This window comes from Symphalangus syndactylus, chromosome 6 (assembly GCF_028878055.3).
Source record: "Symphalangus syndactylus isolate Jambi chromosome 6, NHGRI_mSymSyn1-v2.1_pri, whole genome shotgun sequence".
NCBI classification, from domain to species: Eukaryota; Metazoa; Chordata; class Mammalia; order Primates; family Hylobatidae; genus Symphalangus; species Symphalangus syndactylus.
The window spans coordinates 49,365,101-49,385,744 of record NC_072428.2 but is presented as its reverse complement, the minus strand read 5'-3'; the positions used below and the strand labels follow the sequence as shown (position 1 = coordinate 49,385,744).

The following is a 20,644-nucleotide window of genomic DNA, read 5'->3' as shown; positions in this document are numbered from 1 at the left end:
TTCTACTTGCTGTGGGAAATCCTTTGGGGAGCTTGCATTCACAGAGAAAAAAAATTTCTAAATAAATTGGATAAAGTTACGGGAAAATACGGAAGATAGTACAACAGAGTGTCCATATATCCCTCCACTAATTTTTCCTATTAGTAACATTTTATATTAGTATAGAACATTTGTTACAATTAATAATACTACATTAACTAAAGTCCATGCTTTATTCAAGTTTAATTTTTACCTAATGTCTCTTTTACTGATCTAGAATCCATCCAGTATACCACATTACATTCTGTTGTCATGCCTCCTTAGGCTTCTCTTGGCTGTGACAGTTTCTCAGACATTCCTTGTTTCTGATCATGCTGACAGTTATGAGGAAGTATTGGTTATGGAGAACCATCTGTTGGAATTTGTTTTTCTCATTATTAGACTGGGGTTATGGGTTTAGAGCAGGAAGATCACAGAGGCAAAATGCCATTTTCATCACATTGTCTCGAGGCTACATACTGCCAACATGACATCGCTATTGATGTTAATCTTGATCACCTGGCTGAGATGGTATTTGTCAGGTTTTTCTACTGTAAATTTACCTTCCGACCACCCCCCGCCCCTGCCCACCGCCCGCCCACCCCGCACCCCCCCCCCCACCGCATTTCCTCTTTGGCAGGGAATTCCTTTGCAGAGCCCATACTCAAGTATGCTCTACCTGGTGGATGGCTGAGAATTTGCATAAATTATTTGGAATTTTTCTGCATAGGAGATTTGTTTACTCTCCCCCATGTATTAATAAGTTGCCATTTATATCATTGTGGCTTATGAGTATTAATTTAATTGTTTGAATTATCTAATATTCTGTTGCTCATATTGTTCCAGATTTGGCATAAGGAGCTCTTTCATTTGGCTCCTGTGTACCTTTGATATGCCCCAATAAATGTTTCAGTTTCTTTTTTTAATTTTTTGAGCATTTCTTTACTTTCTGGCACTATAAGATGCCCCATGCTTATGTTGTGTGAGCCTCAGTCCTAGAATCAACCATTTCTCCAAGAAATCCTGGTTCCTATTGGAGAATGGTATTAGAAACAAGATCTGGGAGCTAATTGTTCTTTTGCTGCTGGGCTGTTCTTGCTTCTAGACCTACTTAGCCAACAGAGCAAGGAAATATGTGTTTATACTAATCTATGTATATATACATATCTGTAAATATTTACATAACCATCTTCATCTAATTCAGCCAAATACAAGTTCACACTTAGGTCTCCAACTCTAATCCATTATCACATGGATCATTCTAGTCTCCTTCCCTTGGTTTTCTGTAAATTTCTAGTCAAACATTGAAGAACCTGGCTCTCACCACTCATCTGCCACTAAACTGTCTTTTCATAGTTCTGTGTATCCTTCCCCTACTCTGTTCGCTGATACTTATTTGAATGTTGAATGGTCTATGCAGGCAGGCATTGCCATGGACAAGGTCACACAAACTTTTGGCCAATATGTAAGATCTAACATTGTAACATACATGTGTGCATATGATCTATTGAGAGCTTACTGTGTGTCAAGAACTGAGATGAGAGCTCTTTTAATCCCTATAATTTGATCAGATATTTTTATATCCATTTTACAGTTGAGAATGCAAACTTGGGTTAATATAATTTGCTCAGCTTTATACATATAGTAACTAGTACAGCTGGGATATAAACTCATGTATCTATGACTCCAAAGTATGTAGTCTCATTTATATATTGCCTATAGCAGAGTTTTTAAACCTTGGAATTATTGACAATTTGGACTGGGTAATTCTTTGCTATAGGGGGCTATCCTGTGTGGGATATTTAGCAACGTCCCTGGCTTTGACTTCCTAGAGGCCAGGTACAATTTCTAGCTGTAACAGTCAAAACTGTCTCTAAACATTGCCAAATTTCCCCTGTTGGCAAAATCTTCTGATTGAGAACCACTGACCTTAGATGATCGTAATAAAAATGACACCTGAATATAAATTGCATCTGGACTTGGAGAACTGTAAATCAAATAGAAAGTTGTATCTGGACATCCCTGAATGTAGTGACTCCTATAATTTGGCAGGCTCTTTGAGACAACCCATTAAGTTGTGCTCAGTTGTTATGAGAGATATTGGCTCCTGGGGGAATTCTTTTGAGTCAGAGTGTTTCCTACACCACGTTTATGGGTCTCATCTCTCTGTACTTGAACTAAACTCTGCAAAGACATTGAAGAAAAGTGCATATTATTCTTCTGCTAGCAAGTTGTTTTTTGCCTTCTGAGTAAATTGGTGCCAAATATGACCTATGGTAGTCTTGCGAGTCTAAATATTCAGTTGCGCCTAAGACATCCCTGGTGGGCATTGCATAATTGTCCATAGTAAGTCCTAACAAATATAAACTTTTCATTGTAGTCTGGGAATCCACTTTTTGATTTATTCCTAATAATAGTTTATGGATATTATTCTAGTATATTTTAAACAATTGTCTCTTACCTTAATTTCTAGTGCTATTTTCAGTTTTACTTATAGAATTTTATTGGCATTTAAAAGAGAACTTGGAGTAAGGTTTTTCAGTCATATCTATTCTGAAACCTTAATATCCTACCTGAAGATTTGTGTTGCTTAATTTTAAGGTAAAAAATGATTTGCTACCTGATATAGAATAAATCTAATTGCAATTCAATTACGAAGTTTTTTTAAATCAAAGGACTCTTCATCATTTGTTTTGGGATGTCTATTTGTGTGTGTTTCTCTGTCCAACTGGTTAAGAGAAAAGGAAAGCATATTTTCTAGTTCTAAGAAAGGAAAATAAAAATAGGAGAATCCATAATATGCATTTTTCTTAGGCAATTTTAATAATATTTGTGTTTTAACACTATGCTAATAGATGTTTGTTCCCTGTGGGTTAATTTCTATCTTTTTTCAGTTGCTCAGGTACCTGAATATTGGCTTTGTGTCTAAAGTTCCTGGAACTTTCCTCCTTACTGTGAAATAACTTGGCTTAAATCACACTGCATATAGTACACAGGTGCTTAGCTCAAGCCTGAGAATTACTGCAATCTAGTAAGGCGGATTTGAACTACTGTGGGAGTTCTATTTAGGAAGATGCAGCCTCTGAGCAAGTTGATGGCTATCTCAAAACCTGTCTCTACATGAACAAAGAGAGGTTCTGAGAGCACATATGTCTTGGCAGCAGGAAACCATCCCCGTCATGGAGACACATGACTCTGAGGCATCTCGTCAAAAGTTCAGGCATTTCCAGTATTTGAAAGTGTCTGGGCCCCATGAAGCCCTGAGCCAACTCTGGGAGCTCTGTCTTCAATGGCTGAGACCAGAGATTCATACAAAGAAGCAGATTATAGAACTGTTGGTGCTGGAACAATTCCTGGCAATCTTGCCTGAAGAAGTCAGGACTTGGGTGAATTTACAACATCCAAACAACAGTAAAGATACGGTGACCCTCATAGAAGATGTGATTGAAATGCTTGAAGATGAAGGTAAGAATGTAAAAAAATTAGAGGTAAAATACTTGACCTTTCCCATGTAAAGAGAAATTATCTTTTTTTGAGGCCAGAGGGTATCAAGTGCCAGATCTTGAAGGACTTTATATTACTCTATTAGGAAGCCTTGACTTTATTCTGTAGGTAATAGAAATAGAGAATTAGATCTCACAGATTGGGTAGGGGAGTGAGACAGTTTGATTTGCCAGTTAAAAATATTATGTTGACACCAATTTAGAGTAGGAGTTGGCAAAATATGGCACACAGGCCAAATATTTTTTAAAATAAAGTATTATTGGAACATAGCTATGTCCATTTTCACTTTGTCTATGATTGCTTTTGTGCTATGACCAGAGTTGGGTACTTGTAGCAGAGACTGTATTGTCCGCAAAGTCTAAAATATATGTTATCTGCTCCTTTACAGAAAAAGTTTACCGACATCTCCTGTAAAGAAGAGAGATCTGAGGGTTCTGAAAATAGGAAAACCAGTTAGACTATTGTGATAGATTAGGTGTTAGAGAATGAGCTTTGGGAAAGCAGGAGTTTGAACCTAGAGGAATTATAAACGTATAAATAGGATACCTTTTGACATAAATTCACATATACTGGCCTGCGTGAGTGGAATTTGGGAGTAGGGGAGAAGGTGTAATACTTGAATTGTGTGGGCAAGTTTTATTTGAGGTCCCTGTGGGACTTTCACAATGAATAAACCAATATATAGTTAACAAGCTTCAGTGTTCAGAAAGAGAAGATTTGGAAGCTTATATGTATGAACAGAGAAGTAGGAGAAATACAAATCCTTAGTGAGCATCAATATTTAAGAGCTGGTCTAGGCCGGGCGCGGTGGATCACGCCTGTAATCCTAGCATTTTGGGAGGCCGAGGCGGGCAGATCACGAGGTCAGGAGATCGAGACCATCCTGGCTAACACGGTGAAATCCTGTCTCCACTAAAAATACAAAAAAAAAAATTAGCCGGGCGTGGTGGCGGGCGGGCGCCTGTAGTCCCAGCTACTAGGGAGGCTGAGGCAGGAGAATGGCGTGAACCCGGGAGGCAGAGCTTGTGGTGAGCCGAGATGGCGCCACTGCACTCCAGCCTGAGCGACAGTGCGAGACTCCCTCTCAGAAAAAAAAAAAAAAAGATAAAAAAAGCTGGTCTAGATGTAACTCTCAGTTACAGGAAATACAGAGGATAGTGGAACATGTTAAACTATGCTGTGATAATACCATGTGTAAAATCCAGACTAGGAAACTATAAGACAGTCCAGTTTTTAAGGGAATAGGGAGGAGTATAGCAAAGTGATATAGAGATTAGTTATGCATATTTTAAGTTTTTAAAATCGTGAATGTGTGGACCTTATAAGACATGAGGCCATGAACTGGATATTTGATGAGGAATTATTGATTGGGGACAGTGATTATGTTGGTATTGTGGTTATATTTAGTCTTTGTCTAAAAATTTTCTTAATGAACAAAAGAAGAGAAGCCTGATAAGCAGCCTAGAAAGTAATAATGTAGGAAATCAGAGAACCAGAAAAGATTGGTATCTGAGTTAAGAAAGGAGAAATTTTCAAGAAGTGAATGTTCAACAATGGTATAACAAAAAGGTCCTATTAAGATGAATATTAAAAATAATTCATTGAAATTGTTGATTAGGAGGAATTTTGAGGTTTAGTTTGAGCAGTTTTAGCGGATTTGAGGGGTGCTTATTTGTAGTGAGTTGTATTAGTTTTCTATTGCTACTATAATAAATTACCACAAACTTGGTGGCTTAAAACAACATGAATGTATTCTACAAGTCTGTAGATCAGAGATCCAACATGGGTCTCCCTCAGCTAAAATCAAGGTAATAGTGGTACCGTTTTCTTTCTGGGGCTTATGTTCCCCTTCCCCTGTCTTCAAAGCTAGCAACAATGGGCCAAGTCCTTTTCACACTGCCACATCTCTAACACTTTATTCTGTTGTCATAGCTCTTGCTCACTCATGGTGCTTCTCACTGTCTCACCACACTGGAAAAGGTTCCTTACTTTTCAGAATTCATGTAATTAGGTTGTGATCACCTGAATAATTCAGGATGATCTCCCTCATTTTAAGGTCCTTGACTTTAATCACATCTGCAGTCTCTCTTGCTATGTATCCAAGGACTAAGACATGGATATCTTTGTGGGCTGCTATTCTGCCCATCATGTGGATTTAAAAAAATAGGTATGAGGTGGGAATTTGATCATTATAGACTATTCTTGAGAAATCTAGCAGAAAAGGCAAATGAGAGGTTGCAGGGTAATACAGAACTGAAGAAAGGCTTTTGGTTGTTTCTTTGGTTTGTCTGGTGGCTCTCTGAAAAACCTGCTCATAGGGCTTGCCCTTATTTTACCTAGTTCAAAAGTCACTCAGAACTGAGGTGGCTACCTGGGGGTATTTTTCAAAAACATTTCATGGAAAATGTATTAGCTACTGCTGTCTGAGATAATAAATAACAGTTGGGATGCTGGAGAATGATATGCTTTGAGGGAATAAGGGATTTTGAAAGCTCGTACATATATCTGAAAATCTGGAAGACTGAAAACATGTTCAGAAAGACCTGAGAAAGCCCTAACTCTTATCTCTAGCTGATCTTCAAGTGCTACACAAGAAAGAAGTGAAGAATAACATAGAGTTAAAAGTGTCTGAGTGAGTGTGTCCTAATACACACAATGCATCTGCAGAGACCAGGTGATGGTTTTTGTTTTTGATATTGTTTTTATGTTTCAAGGCATTTAAGAAAATCTCTGTGGTATCAGAAGCTGACCAGTAAGCTGAGGGAACAGATTCATGCAGGTAAACATAACATAGAATATAGAGTTTACAAAATTAGTTCAAAAGTTACTAAATGAGCAATAACTACAACAGTTAGAGCCTCAAAATATATGAAGCAAATACAGAACTGAAAGAGAAGTAGATCAAGAATAATAATTGGAGATTTCACCCCACTTTTATTAATAGGAATACTAGAAAAAAGATTAAAAAGGAAACAGAAGACTTGAGAAACACTGTAAACTGACTTGAACTAACAAATATACAGAGCGTTCTACCCAAAAAACAACAGAAGATACATTTTCAAGTATACATGCAATAGTCTCCAGGATAGACCAAATGTTAGACTAAAAAACATGTTTCAGTACATTTAAGTAGATTGATATCTCATGAAGTATCTTTTCCAACTATAGCAGAATTAGAAATCAGTAACAGAAGGAAATCTGGATAATTCACAGATAAGTGGAAATTAACAGTCACATAATCAATGGGTCAAAAAGGAAAGCACAAAGGAAATGAAAAAATATTTTGAGAAATGGAAACAAAAATACAACATACCAAAACTTATACAGTGAAGGCATGGCTCAAATTATAGCTATAAATGCCTACATTAAAAAGATAGTCCTCCACCTGAAGGAACTAGAAAAAGAAAACCTAAAAGCCAGATGAAGAAAGAAAAAAAAATTAGAACAAAGATAAATGATGTGGAGCACACAAAAATGATAGAACCAACAAAACTGAAAGTTGGTACTTTGAAAAGATCAGCAAAATTGACAAAGGTTTAGCTACACTGATTAAGAAAAAAAGGACTCAAATTACTAAAATCAGGAAAAGTGGGGACAATACTACTGACTTTGCATAAAATGAAAGGGCTCATAAGAGAATACTAGGAGCAATTAAATGCCAACAAATTAGATGCACTTCGATGAAATTCACAAATTCCAAAAACAAATGACCAAAACTGACTGAAGAAGAAACAGAAAATCTGAACTCAACTCACCAATAACAAAAGACTGGATTAGTTATTTTTAAACTTTCAACAAAGAAAACTCATGATATGGCTTCACTGGTGAATTCTACTAAACTTTTGAAAAATTAACACCAGTATTCTCAAACTATTCCAGAAAATAGGAGGAACACTTCTTAACTTATCCTGTGAGGCAAGTATTAATCTGATGCCAAAGGCAGACAAAGACATCACAACAAAAGAAAAATGGCAAACCAAATCAACAGCATTTTAAGAGGACTATACAAAATGACTTAGTGGGATTGATCCCAGAAATGCAAGTATGGTTCAACAAATGAAAATATATCAGTGCTGTACATCATATTAATACAGTGAAAAGGTAAAAATTACATGATTATCTCAATTGATGCAGAAAAAGCATCTGACAAAATCCAGTGCCCTTTTATGACCAAAAAAAAAAAAAAAAAGGACTAGATGTGAACTCACTCAACCTGACAAAGGGCATTTATGAAAAACCCACAGTTAACATTGTACTTGATAAACTTGATGAAAAAGTGAAAGCTTTGTTCTTAGAATCAGGAACAAAACAAGAATGTCCACTCTTGCCACTTCTATTCAATGTCATACTAAACGTTCTAGCTAGTGCAATTAGGCAAGAAAAAAAGAAAAGATATCATGATTGGAAAAGAAGAAGTAAAACTATCTCTACTGGCAGATGTTATACTCTTATATAGCCAAAATTCTAAAGAACCCAGTAAAAAACTATTAGACCTAATAAATTCAAAGTTGCAGGATGCAAAATCAACAAAAATAGGTTATGTGCCTATAGCAATGAACAACCCTTAAAAGAAAGCAAGAAAATAATTTCATTTATATATGTGAAAAATAAAAGAGAAGTGTAGGACTTGTCTGCTGAAAACTACAAACCATTGTTGAAGTTAAAGACCTAAGTAAATCCTGCATTCATGTATTGGAAAACTTAATATCATAAAGATAATACTTCCCCAAAGCAATCTACAGATTCAAATGCAATCCCTATCAAAATCTCAGCTGCTTTTTTTTTTTTTTTGTCAGAAATGGACAAGCTGATCCTAAAATTCATATGGAATTGGAAAGGACCCAAGATAGTCAAACTGCCTTCATAAAGAAGATAGTTTTAGAATGTATACTTCTCAATTTCAAAACTCACTAAAAAGCTGCAATAATCAAAGCTATGTCATACTGGAATAGAATTAAGAGTCCAGAAATAAACTTATACATCTATGTCCAACTAATTTTTGACAAGGGTGCCAAGGCATTAAATGAGAAGATAATAGTTTTTCAACAAATGTTGCTGGGACCACTTGATTTCCATATGCAAAAGATTGGAGTAGGGGCCTTACCTCATATCATGTACAAAAATTAACTCAAAATGGGTCAATTGTCTAAATATAAGAGCCAAAATCATAAAATTCTGAGAAGAAAATATAGAAATGACTATCACCTTAAATTTGGTAATCACTGCTTAGCTATGACACCAAAGATACAAGCAACAAAGGAAAAAATAGACCATCAAAATTAGCACTTTTGTGCATCAAAAGACACCATGGAGGCAGCGAAAAACCTACAGAATAAGAAAAAACATTTTGAAAATCATATATCTGATAAGGGTCCAATATCAGGAAAATATAAAGAACTCTTACAATTCAATAACAAGATAAGCAACAGTTTTTTAAATGGACAAAGGACTTGAATAGATATTTCTCCAAAGAAGATATACAAATGGCCAAAAAGTATAGGAATAAATGTTCAGGATCATTAGTCATTAGAGAATTGCAACTCAAAACCATAATAACACCCACTAGGATGGCTATAATAATTACAAAAGGAAAAAGAATAGGGTTAGCTAGGATGTGGAGAAATTGTTTGGAATTGTATATCTTTGTTGGGAATATAAAGTGGTTCAGCCACTGTGAAAAACAGTTTGGTGGTTCCTCAAAAAATTAAACAGAATTACCATATACCCCAGAAAATTGAAGACACATATTCACATTAAAAAGTGGAAACAACCCAGATGTCCATCAACTAATGAATGGATAAACTTTGCTATATACATACAATGGAGTATTATTCTGCCATAAAAAAGAATGAAGTACTGATACATGTTAAAAAAAAAAAATGGATGGACCTCCAAAACATGCTAAGTGAGAGAAGTCAGACACAAAAGGTCACATACTATATGATTCAATTTATGTGGAATGTCCAGAATAGGCAAATTCGTAGAGACAGTATGAGGAAAGGGAGTGTATGGGAATGACTCCTAAATTAATATGGGGCTCTTTCTTGGTAATGAAAATGTTCTGGAATTAGATGGTGGTGATCATTGCACAACATTATGAATGTATTAAAAACCACTGGATTGCATTCTTTAAAATAGCTAATATGGTGAATTTTATATTATGTGAATTTTACCTTTTTTAAAACTTAAATTCTAAGCTTAACAGAGAATGAAGTGACTTCACTAGAGCCATGATAGAATGGGAGAAAATTAAAGAATCAATGTAGTGTAATGGGACTCTGATAAAAGTTGGAGAATATACAAAAAGCAAGGAAGTAAAAATTGAAAGGATAGGAAGATGCATTTAGCTATTGATTTATCCAATTTTATACTCATGGCAGGATAGTTCTAAGTAATAAAGACCAGAGTATGAGCAAGGAAGTAGATTGGTTGCTGATGGTCATTAGAGATAAGAAAGTCAAAGGTCTATCAGTCTGGATTGCTGGAAGGGGTGTCTGTGTCTGTGTTGAAGTAACCTGTTAAAAGACTGTCAGGATTTGGGGTGAAAAGCAACAATGTGAAGCAAGTAACCAAAGTTTTTATTGGCCTAGTACAATTACTTTAGTGTTGGTCATTCACAATACACTAGGCTCTCTGAGGGCAGGTATTTGTATATCTCGCACATAGGAGATAGTAAATATGTGTTGAAAAAATGAATGTGCAATAGCTTAATATATTACAACATCATTTATGCTAAATGGCATAAACCAGTAAGAAATATTTTTGCATGAGAGAAAATACTAGGAAGTGGAAGGGAGGTACAAGTAGATCAGAATAATTTCCAAGATCGTAGTGCTTAGAGGATAGAAAAAGGTGCCTTTGATGATGCCAAGTCCATTTAGCAAGGAAGAAGGAAAAGTCTGTAAAGAACTTGAGAATGTATATAGATTTTTCTTTGAATGGAATGAGGGTTTCAGAGAACATGATGGTAAAAGTTCAAGAAGGGGAGGTCAGCAGGGAAAAAGTAAGGGAAGAAAAGGATATTCAGAGAGAGCAATAAATAAGAGGATAGCTGATTGGAGGGATTTGCACCTTTCCAAGATACCTCAAGTATTTCCAAGAATGTCAAGAACAAGGAACAACATTGTATTGACTGTCCTAAAGATTATGGAATTGAGCAGATTGACATTCCACAAAGTGTTATAGATCTGAGTAAAGTTAACAGATCTCAGGACCAGGCACACACTTGTAATCCCAACTCTTCAGGAGGCTGAGGCAGGAGGATCACTTGAGGCCAAGAGTTCAACATCAGCCTGCGCAGCATTGAAAGACCCTGTCTCTAAAGAAAAGAAAAACAAAACCATTATCCAAGCATGGTGGCACATGCCTGTAGTCCTTGCTATTCAGGAGGCTGAGGCAGGAGGATTGGTTGAGGCCAGGAGTTTGAGATTGTAGTGAGGTGTGATTGTGCCATACTGCACTCCAGCCTGGACTGAGCAAGACCCTCTTTAAAAAAAAAAAAAAAAAGTTAACAGACCATAATATTTGCAGCATTCACATGGTATGTTGCGAGAAATTTGGATTTTTGTTTGCTTTTATTCAGACAGGGTCTCATTCTGTCACCAGGGCTGGAGTGTGGTGGTGCGAACACCACTCACTGCAGCCTCTACCTCCTAGGCTCAGGTAATCCTCCTGCCTCAGCCTCCCAAGTAGATGAGACCACAGGCACACACCACCACACCTGGCTAATTTATTACGATTATTATTTGCAGAGAAGGAATCTCCCTATGTTGCTTAGGCTGGTGTTGGATGCTAGGCTCAAGCATTCCTCCCACCATGGCCTCCCAAAGTGTTGGGATTGCAAGTGTGAGCCACCAGGACTGCCCTGATGTGTTGTAAGAAGTCCCCATGCAGTTGTTTAAATTGTTGAACCCAATTACACATTTATAATGGAGAATTAATGCTGATTATTATGTAACTGCATGGTTTTAAGATTTTTGGGGGGTTTCAAAGGTCATTAAAAGTTTCAAAAATGGGGGTGGAGATGATAGAGATTTGCCAACTCTTTTTAAGTAAAAACATTTTTTAAATCAATAATTAACATATTAGAAGACATTTTAACATCAAAATAAAGTCTCTTATATTGAATAAATGTAATGTTTTAACAAACTTACTACATTGTTTCTACTCTTTTCATTTCACCCTGAATCAGTGAAAACTTCACAGACCAGTGTGACACTGATCACTGATGTAACTCATGAATCTTCCAGAGTGGCCCTTGGATAAATTTCTCACTGAATGGCTGGATAAGACAATTGGTTGTCCCTCAGAATTTTATGTTTTGAAAGAAGCAATAGTTCAAGGTAGACAGGCTGCTTAGGTCTATGTATAGTAAGCACAGAGCAACTTACAGGAAAACAATCCTTGAATAGAATTCTCTCTGGAGTGTTTGAAGAAGGGATTGGTTGGATAAAATATTATAAGCTCCAAGTAGAATTACAGCCTCTGATGGCTATGCTGTAGTTAGGCTTTAGTTATGACAGAATTAGTTATTTTTTGGAATCTGCTATAAGCATAGATGAGGTCTGAAAATATTATTTTGTCCCTTTTTCTGATTCAGTAGATCTCAACCCTTGGTAGCATATCAGAATCACATTTAAAATATTTTAAAAATACAAGATCTAAGCCTGACCTTTGAAGATTGTGATTGCTGGTAGGGCCTGACATTATTTTTTTCAAAGTTCTGTGGATAATTCCTGTGAATATCATATTAAAACAACTACAATTATTAGAAGTTGCTCCAGGGCAAAACTTGTCTCCCTAATATTTTCCTTCATCTTCCTCAGATATGCCCTGCAAGGACTCTGCCCCGCAGATGGGGAGCATCAAGGAGAAAATGAAAGCTGGCTCACGAACAGGCAAACCACAGGTGAATTAGGATTCTAGTCTTTTCTGAACATATATGCTCATTTTTAGTATTACCTGCTTTCAATTTTTTGATCTTTGAACTTTTGCCAAACATGGTTCCATCCAAGAACACGAGACTTTTATTTTCGCACAGGGCACTGGACCTATTTTAGTTGGTGATACACTCTTAGCCATATAGTCTCTCTGTGTATCTGTTCCCTCAAGAATATAGTTTCTATTTTATCTGTAGACGCTATAGATGTAGAGTCTACTCAGAAAATGTTGAGAATTAAGCCTCAAGAGTAGAATCCAGAGCAATGTCACTTACTAGGCAAGAGTAGAAGAAACCTCAAAGCATACTAAAAAGACAGGACCAAAAGATGTAGAGGAAAACCAGGAAAATGATGTCACTGAGGCCAAGGGGTAAGAATATTTAAGGGAGAAATGCTTTAAAGGGTCAAAATAATACAGCCCAAGTAGTGTCTATTCACTTAAGGAGATACTAAAATGCATCGGAACCTAATCCAGATTGTGGTGTGTTGAGGAAAGAGGAAGTGAGGAAGCAGACAAAATTAATGCAGACAACTTATTCATAAAGACTGGCTTGAAGGAGATGAAAGGAAGATGTTTATATATTTCAGTGTGATTGAAGATGCCAATAAAGACAAGGTTGAGGATGCTGGAGAGAGAAGTGGAATAATTGATGGTGTGATACAGGAGGGAATTTATTTATTAGCCAAAATTTATGTAGTGCATAATATGCCAGATACTATTCTGAGGGCTGAAAATATGATTGATAAATAAAACGAAATCCCAGCCTTGTGGAGATCACATTCTAGTAGAGGTATACAGGCAAATACAAGCAAATAAGGTAATTGTAGATAGTAATAATTATTACACAGAAAATAATGTAGTAGTAACTGATTAGCAGGGAAGCTACTTTGGGCAGTCAGGCAATCTTGCCCATTTGATGAGTGACATTAAACTGTGAGTCCCAAATGATAAGAGTTATCCAGGCAGCATTTCTTAATTAAAATGCCCTACCTCTCCTTCCAGCAGAGCCTACATTTTCGTTACAAATTTCTTTCAGAACTACCACAAACTCTTCCTGTTTTGAACTCCTTTTAGGTAAATTATTTGTATGGCATAGTAATTTTTTGTTCCATAGTTATTTCAGTTGTCTTTTTTCCCCCTCAACCATAATGTAAGCTACTTTAGAATAAGGACTGCACTTCACTTTCCTTTTGTATCCCTAACAGAGTATATATAGTACCAATTTGTTTGGACCTTACTAAAATTTGATCTTTATCACTTAGAACCTCAAACATTGTCCTCAAATATTGTCCTATCAATTTCTGGTGTATTCTGGCTCCTACCCTATTCCTTCAAATCCATTCCTTCTCTGGTAGTGTTTTGGGGAGTGACACCTTTGATTAAAAAGGAACTTAATGTTTTAGGAACCAGTGACATTCAAAGATGTGGTTGTGGAATTCAGCAAGGAAGAGTGGGGGCAACTGGACTCTGCTGTAAAGAACCTATACAGGAGTGTGATGCTGGAAAACTTTAGGAACCTGAATTCATTGCGTAAAGGTGGTTTCTGTATGTTTACCTAATCTGTCCATTTATTAGTCTCTTCCTGCTGTTAAAAGCTATAGGACTGCTGAAGTGGCTAAGTTCACTTTTGGGTCTGGGTTCAGGTTTGCTAATATCCTTTGGACACAGTAGCAGATTTTCTGACTCATCTGGATGAAAGTCCTTTCTGATATTGAGCCAGAGATACACAAGTCTATGGTACTCTTCTGGCCTTAACCTTCAGCAGCTTAGATTACTGTGTCGGGATAGAATTATCTTCTCTATAAAAATGTCTGAAGTGTCATATATGTTTGTTGTTGTTCTTTTTATTTTCTTCACCAACAGCACATCTACTTTCCAAACCATTTGAGAGCCTTAAGTTGGAGAGTAAGAAAAAAAGATGGATAATGGAGAAAGAAATACCGAGGAAGACTATTTTTGGTAAGAACCAGGTAGATATGAGGCCATAATAAGAAGCTTCTGTTTCTTAAATATACAGACAATGTGCAACCGAATCTTTGAATTGTTAGTTGGGAAGGAGATAGCAAAACCTAAACTTTGCGGGGGAAAAAGACACCATTGGCTTTTGTTCACAGGTTCTTTTTCTTATGTGGTAAAATAGTCATATAAGGTTAGGGACAGGACAACAGACAGTTAAAGCTGTGTGACCTGAGAGAGCCTTTCTGCCAGTTTCCTCATCTGTAACATAGAGGTAATAATAGTATCTACCTCCAGGTTACTGTAAGGACTAAATGAGTTGGTGTGCCTAGTACACTTAGAACAGTGCATGGTGTGGCCGGGCGCGGTGGCTCACACCTGTAATCCCAGCACTTTGGAAGGCCGAGGCGGGCGGATCACGAGGTCAGGAGATTGAGACCATCCTGGCTAACACGGTTAAGCCCCATCTCTACTAAAAAATACAAAAAATTAGCTGGGTATGGTGGCAGGCACCTGTAGTCCCAGCTACTAGGGAGGCTGAGGCAGGAGAATGGTGTGAACCTGGAAGGCAGAGCTTGCAGTGAGCCAAGATCATGCCACTGCACTCTAGCCTGGGCGACAGAGAACAGTGCATGCATGGTACATGGTAAGTGCTACATCAGTGAAAATTAGCCCACCTAACTTTGAATGTTATTCTTTATTTTAAAGAAAATAAGTCAACTTTATACTAGAGTGATTTCTAGTAATTTTCCATTTTTCCTTTTTTTTTTTTTTTTAAACTGTATCACTTATTTTATTTTCTGGAAATGGAGTTCTCACTGTGTTGCCCAGGCTGGCCTCAAACTCCTGAGCTCGTGATCCTCCTGCCTCAGCTTCCACCTGGAGAATTTCTTAACTTTTGCCTTAACTCCCTGTCTTCTTTATTTTTGTTTATTCCTCATTCTTGTTAATACTTTGTAAGAGAAAATAAAATTGTGATATTAATATAAGTTCTAGTAAGTACAGGCCGGGGGCGGTGGCTCACGCCTGTAATCCCAGCACTTTGGGAGGCCGAGGCGGGTGGATCACGAGGTCAGGAGATCGAGACCATGGTGAAACCCCATCTCTACTAAAAATACTAAAAATTAGATGGGTGCGGTGGCAGGCGCCTGTAGTCCCAGCTACTCGGGAGGCTGAGGCAGGAGAATGGCGTGAACCTGGGAGGCGGAGCTTGCAGTGAGCCGAGATCGCGCCACTGCACTCCAGCCTGGGTGACAGAGCGAGACTCCGTCTCAAAAAAAAAAAAAAAAAAAAAAGTTCTAGTAAGTGTAGAAAAATAAAACAAGGAATATAACTTGCTCATTACTTCAGTATCCAGAGCTATGCAGTATTAACATTTTCTTAAGCCATTTTCTTTGTTTGTAATGTTGTATCTCTGTGGTTTCTGAGTATTTCTTTTCTGAAATTGTGGAACAATTTTCAAAATTTTTCCAGAATTCATCAGGAATACATCATTTTATATCCTCTTTTCATGTAACATACCATCGTGATTACCTATTTCGCTAATCTTTGAAAATGTGGTTTCTAATTCCCATAAAATATTCAATTATATCATAATATATTTAACCATTCCCCCCGCCCCTCCACTGTTGGACATTTAGATTGTTGTCAATTTTTCAGGCATGTCTGATAACTTCCATAGGATACCCTATTAGAAGAGGAACTTGACATTAAAGAGTATAAATATATTTAGTTGTCTTATATTATGCTAAATTGTCTACAGAAAGGTTATACCAATTCATACTCTCACTAATAATAGAGTATTATTATCTCTTTATCATCATCCTAGCAAACACTGGGTATTATTTACCTGAATTCTTTATTAATTTGATAGGCAAATTACTCTTTTCTTCCTTTCTAAGGTAAATACCCTCTGTCCCCACTCCCGTTGTGCTTTGGACCTCATTTGCCCCTACCTTTTCTCACTTATATTTTCACCATTTCTGTCTAATTTTTCCATCAGCTTTTTAATCTTTTCTGGTCATTACTGATTTTTTAGTTTTCTTTCAACCCTACATCCTCCTCTAGCTATTACTCTCTTTCTTACCTCCTCTTTGTAGCCAAACTTCTCAAAGTACTTTATACTTGTATTTCTCATTTCCTCACCTCCTATTCCATACCCCATTTCAATTTAGCTCTTACCCCAGATATTCACCTGAAACAGTTGTTGATAAGTTTTTAATGACTTCATGTAGCTAACTCCAGTAGATATTTTTGAGACATTCCTTATCTCACTTGAATTCTCAGCAGCAAGTTACACTGTTAACTATGCCTCTTTTTTTTTTTTTTATATTATACTTTAGGTTTTAGGGTACATGTGCACAATGTGCAGGTTTGTTACATATGTATCCATGTGCCATGTTGGTTTGCTGCACCCATTAACTCGTCATTTAGCATTAGGTATATCTCCTAATGCTCTCCCTCCCCCCTCCCCCCACCCCACAACAGTCCCCAGAGTGTGCTGTTCCCCTTCCTGTGTCCATGAGTTCTCATTGTTCAGTTCCCACCTATGAGTGAGAACATGTGGTGTTTGGTTTTTTGTCCTTGCGATAGTTTACTGAGAATGATGGTTTCCAGTTTCATCCATGTCCCTACAAAGGACACGAACTCATCATTTTTTATGGCTGCATAGTATTCCATGGTGTATACGTGCCACATTTTCTTAATCCAGTCTATTATTGTTGGACATTTGGGTTGGTTCCAACTCTTTGCTATTGTGAATAGTGCTGCAATAAACATACATGTGCATGTGTCTTTATAGCAGCATGATTTATAGTCCTTTGGGTATATACCCAGTAATGGGATGGCTGGGTCAAATGGTATTTCTAGTTCTAGATCCCTGAGGAATCGCCACACTGACTTCCACAATGGTTGAACTAGTTTACAGTCCCACCAACAGTGTAAAAGTGTTCCTGTTTCTCCACATCCTCTCCAGCACCTGTTGTTTCCTGCTTTTTTAATGATGGCCATTCTAACTGGTGTGAGATGGTATCTCACTGTGGTTTTGATTTGCATTTCTCTGATGGCCAGTGATGATGAGCATTTCTTCATGTGCTTTTTGGCTGCATAAATGTCTTCTTTTGAGAAGTGTCTGTTCATGTCCTTTGCCCACTTTTTGATGGGGTTGTTTGTTTTTTTCTTGTAAATTTGTTTGAGTTCATTGTAGATTCTGGATATTAGCCGTTTGTCAGATGAGTAGGTTGCAAAAATTTTCTCCCATTCTGTAGGTTGCCTGTTCACTCTGATGGTAGTTTCTTTTGCTGTGCAGAAGCTCTTTAGTTTAATGAGATCCCATTTGTCAATTTTGGCTTTTGTTGCCATTGCTTTTGGTGTTTTAGACATGAAGTCCTTGCCCACGCCTATGTCCTGAATGGTATTGCCTAGGTTTTCTTGTAGGATTTTAATGGTTTTAGGTCTAACATTTAAGTCTTTAATCCATCTTGAATTAATTTTTGTATAAGGTGTAAGGAAGGGATCCAGTTTCAGCTTTCTACATATGGCTAGCCAGTTTTCCCAGCACCATTTATTAAATAGGGAATCCTTTCCCCATTTCTTGTTTTTGTCAGGTTTGTCAAAGATCAGATAGTTGTAGATATGCGGCATTATTTCTGAGGGCTCTGTTCTGTTCCATTGATCTATGTCTCTGTTGTGGTACCAGTACCATGCTGTTTTGGTTACTGTAGACTTGTAGTATAGTTTGAAGTCAGGTAGCGTGATGCCTCCAGCTTTGTTCTTTTGGCTTAGGATTGACTTGGCAATGCAGGCTCTTTTTTGGTTCCATATGAACTTTAAAGTAGTTTTTTCCAATTCTGTGAAGAAAGTCATTGGTAGCTTGATGGGGATGGCATTGAATCTATGAATTACCTTGGGCAGTATGGCCATTTTCATGATATTGATTCTTCCAACCCATGAGCATGGAATGTTCTTCCATTTGTTTGTATCCTCTTTTATTTCATTGAGCAGTGGTTTGTAGTTCTCCTTGAAGAGGTCCTTCACATCCCTTGTAAGTTGGATTCCTAGGTATTTTATTCTCTTTGAAGCAATTGTGAATGGGAGTTCACTCATGATTTGGCTCTCTGTCTGTTATTGGTGTACAAGAATGCTTGTGATTTTTGTACATTGATTTTGTATCCTGAGACTTTGCTGAAGTTGCTAATCAGCTTAAGGAGATTTTGGGCTGAGACAATGGGGTTTTCTAGATATACAATCATGTCATCTGCAAACAGGGACAATTTGACTTCCTCTTTTCCTAATTGAATACCCTTTATTTCCTTCTCCTGCCTGATTGCTCTGGCCACAACTTCCAGCACTATGTTGAATAGGAGTGGTGAGAGAGGGCATCCCTGTCTTGTGCCAGTTTTCAGAGGGAATGCTTCCAGTTTTTGCCCATTCAGTATGATATTGGCTGTGGGTTTGTCATAGATAGCTCTTATTATTTTGAGATATGTCCCATCAATCCCTAATTTATTGAGAGTTTTTAGCATGAAGGGTTGTTGAATTTTGTCAAAGGCCTTTTCTGCATCTATTGAGATAATCATGTGGTTTTTGTCTTTGGTTCTGTTTATATGCTGGATTACATTTATTGATTTGCGTATGTTGAACCAGCCTTGCATCCCAGGGATGAAGCCCACTTGATTATGGTGGATAAGCTTTTTGATGTGCTGCTGGATTCGGTTTGCCAGTACTTTATTGAGGATTTTTGCATCAATGTTCATCAAGGATATTGGTCTGAAATTCTCTTTTTTGGTTATGTCTCTGCCAGGCTTTGGTATCAGGACGATGCTGGCTTCATAAAATGTGTTAGGGAGGATTCCCTCTTTTTCTATCGATTGGAATAGTTTCAGAAGGAATGGTACCAGTTCCTCCTTGTACCTCTGGTAGAATTCGGGTGTGAATCCATCAGGTCCTGGACTCTTTTTGGTTGGTAAGCTATTGATTATTGCCACAATTTCAGAGCCTGTTATTGGTCTATTCAGAGATTCAACTTCTTCCTGGTTTAGTCTTGGGAGGGTGTATTTGTCGAGGAATTTATCCATTTCTTCTAGATTTTCTAGTTTATTTGCATAGAGGTGTTTGTAGTATTCTCTGATGGTAGATTGTATTTCTGTGGGATCGGTGGTGATATCCCCTTTTTCATTTTTTATTGCATCTATTTGATTCTTCTCTCTTTTCCTCTTTATTAGTCTTGCTAGCAGTCTATCAATTTTGTTGATCTTTTCAAAAAACCAGCTCCTGGATTCATTAATTTTTTGAAGGGTTTTTTTGTGTCTCTATTTCCTTCAGTTCTGCTCTGATTTTAGTTATTTCTAGCTTTCTGCTAGCTTTTGAACGTGTTTGCTCTTGCTTTTCTAGTTCTTTTAATTGTGATGTTAGGGTGTCAATTTTGGATCTTTCCTGCTTTCTCTTGTGGGCATTTAGTGCTATAAATTTCCCTCTACACACTGCTTGGAATGTGTCCCAGAGATTCTGGAATGTTGTGTCTTTGTTCTCGTTGGTTTCAAAGAACACCTTTATTTCTGCCTTCATTTCATTATGTACCCAATAGTCATTCAGGAGCAGGTTGTTCAATTTCCATGTAGTTGAGCGGTTTTGAGTGGGTTTCTTAATCCTGAGTTCTAGTTTGATTGCACTGTGGTCTGAGAGACAGTTTGTTATAATTTCTATTCTTTTACATTTGCTGAGGAGAGCTTTACTTCCAACTATGTGGTCAATTTTGGAATAGGTGTGGTGTGGTGCTGAAAAAAATGTATATTCTGTTGATTTGGGGTGGAGAGTTCTGTAGATGTCTATTAGGTCCACTTTATGTAGAGCTGAGTTCAATTCCTGGATATCCTTGTTAACTTTCTGTCTCATTGATCTGTCTAATGTTGACAGTGGGGTGTTAAAATCTCCCATTATTATTGTGTGGGAGTTTAAGTCCCTTTTTAGGTCACTCAGGACTTGCTTTATGAATCTGGGTGCTCCTGTGTTGGGTGCATATATATTTAGGATAGTTAGCTCTTCTTGTTGAATTGATCCCTTTACCATTATGTAGTGGCCTTCTTTGTCTCTTTTGATCTTTGTTGGTTTAAAGTCTATTTTATCAGAGACTAGGATTGCAACCCCTGCCTTTTTTTGTTTTCCAGTTGCTTGATAGATCTTCCTCCATCCCTTTATTTTGAGTCTATGTGTGTCTCTGCATGTGAGA

General features: G+C 37.3%; 1 protein-coding gene across 1 annotated transcript in view; it reads left to right on the top strand.

The window, feature by feature from the left end:
- ZNF215 (zinc finger protein 215) overlaps window positions 1–20,644 on the top strand; it is a 32,007-nt gene that overhangs the window by 2,586 nt on the left and 8,777 nt on the right. Inside the window, 5 exon segments of the mRNA XM_063641160.1 lie at window positions 2,913–3,129; window positions 3,131–3,483; window positions 12,348–12,430; window positions 13,866–14,007; window positions 14,326–14,421. Coding sequence (XP_063497230.1) covers window positions 3,092–3,129; window positions 3,131–3,483; window positions 12,348–12,430; window positions 13,866–14,007; window positions 14,326–14,421 — 712 coding nt within the window. The 5' untranslated portion in view covers window positions 2,913–3,091.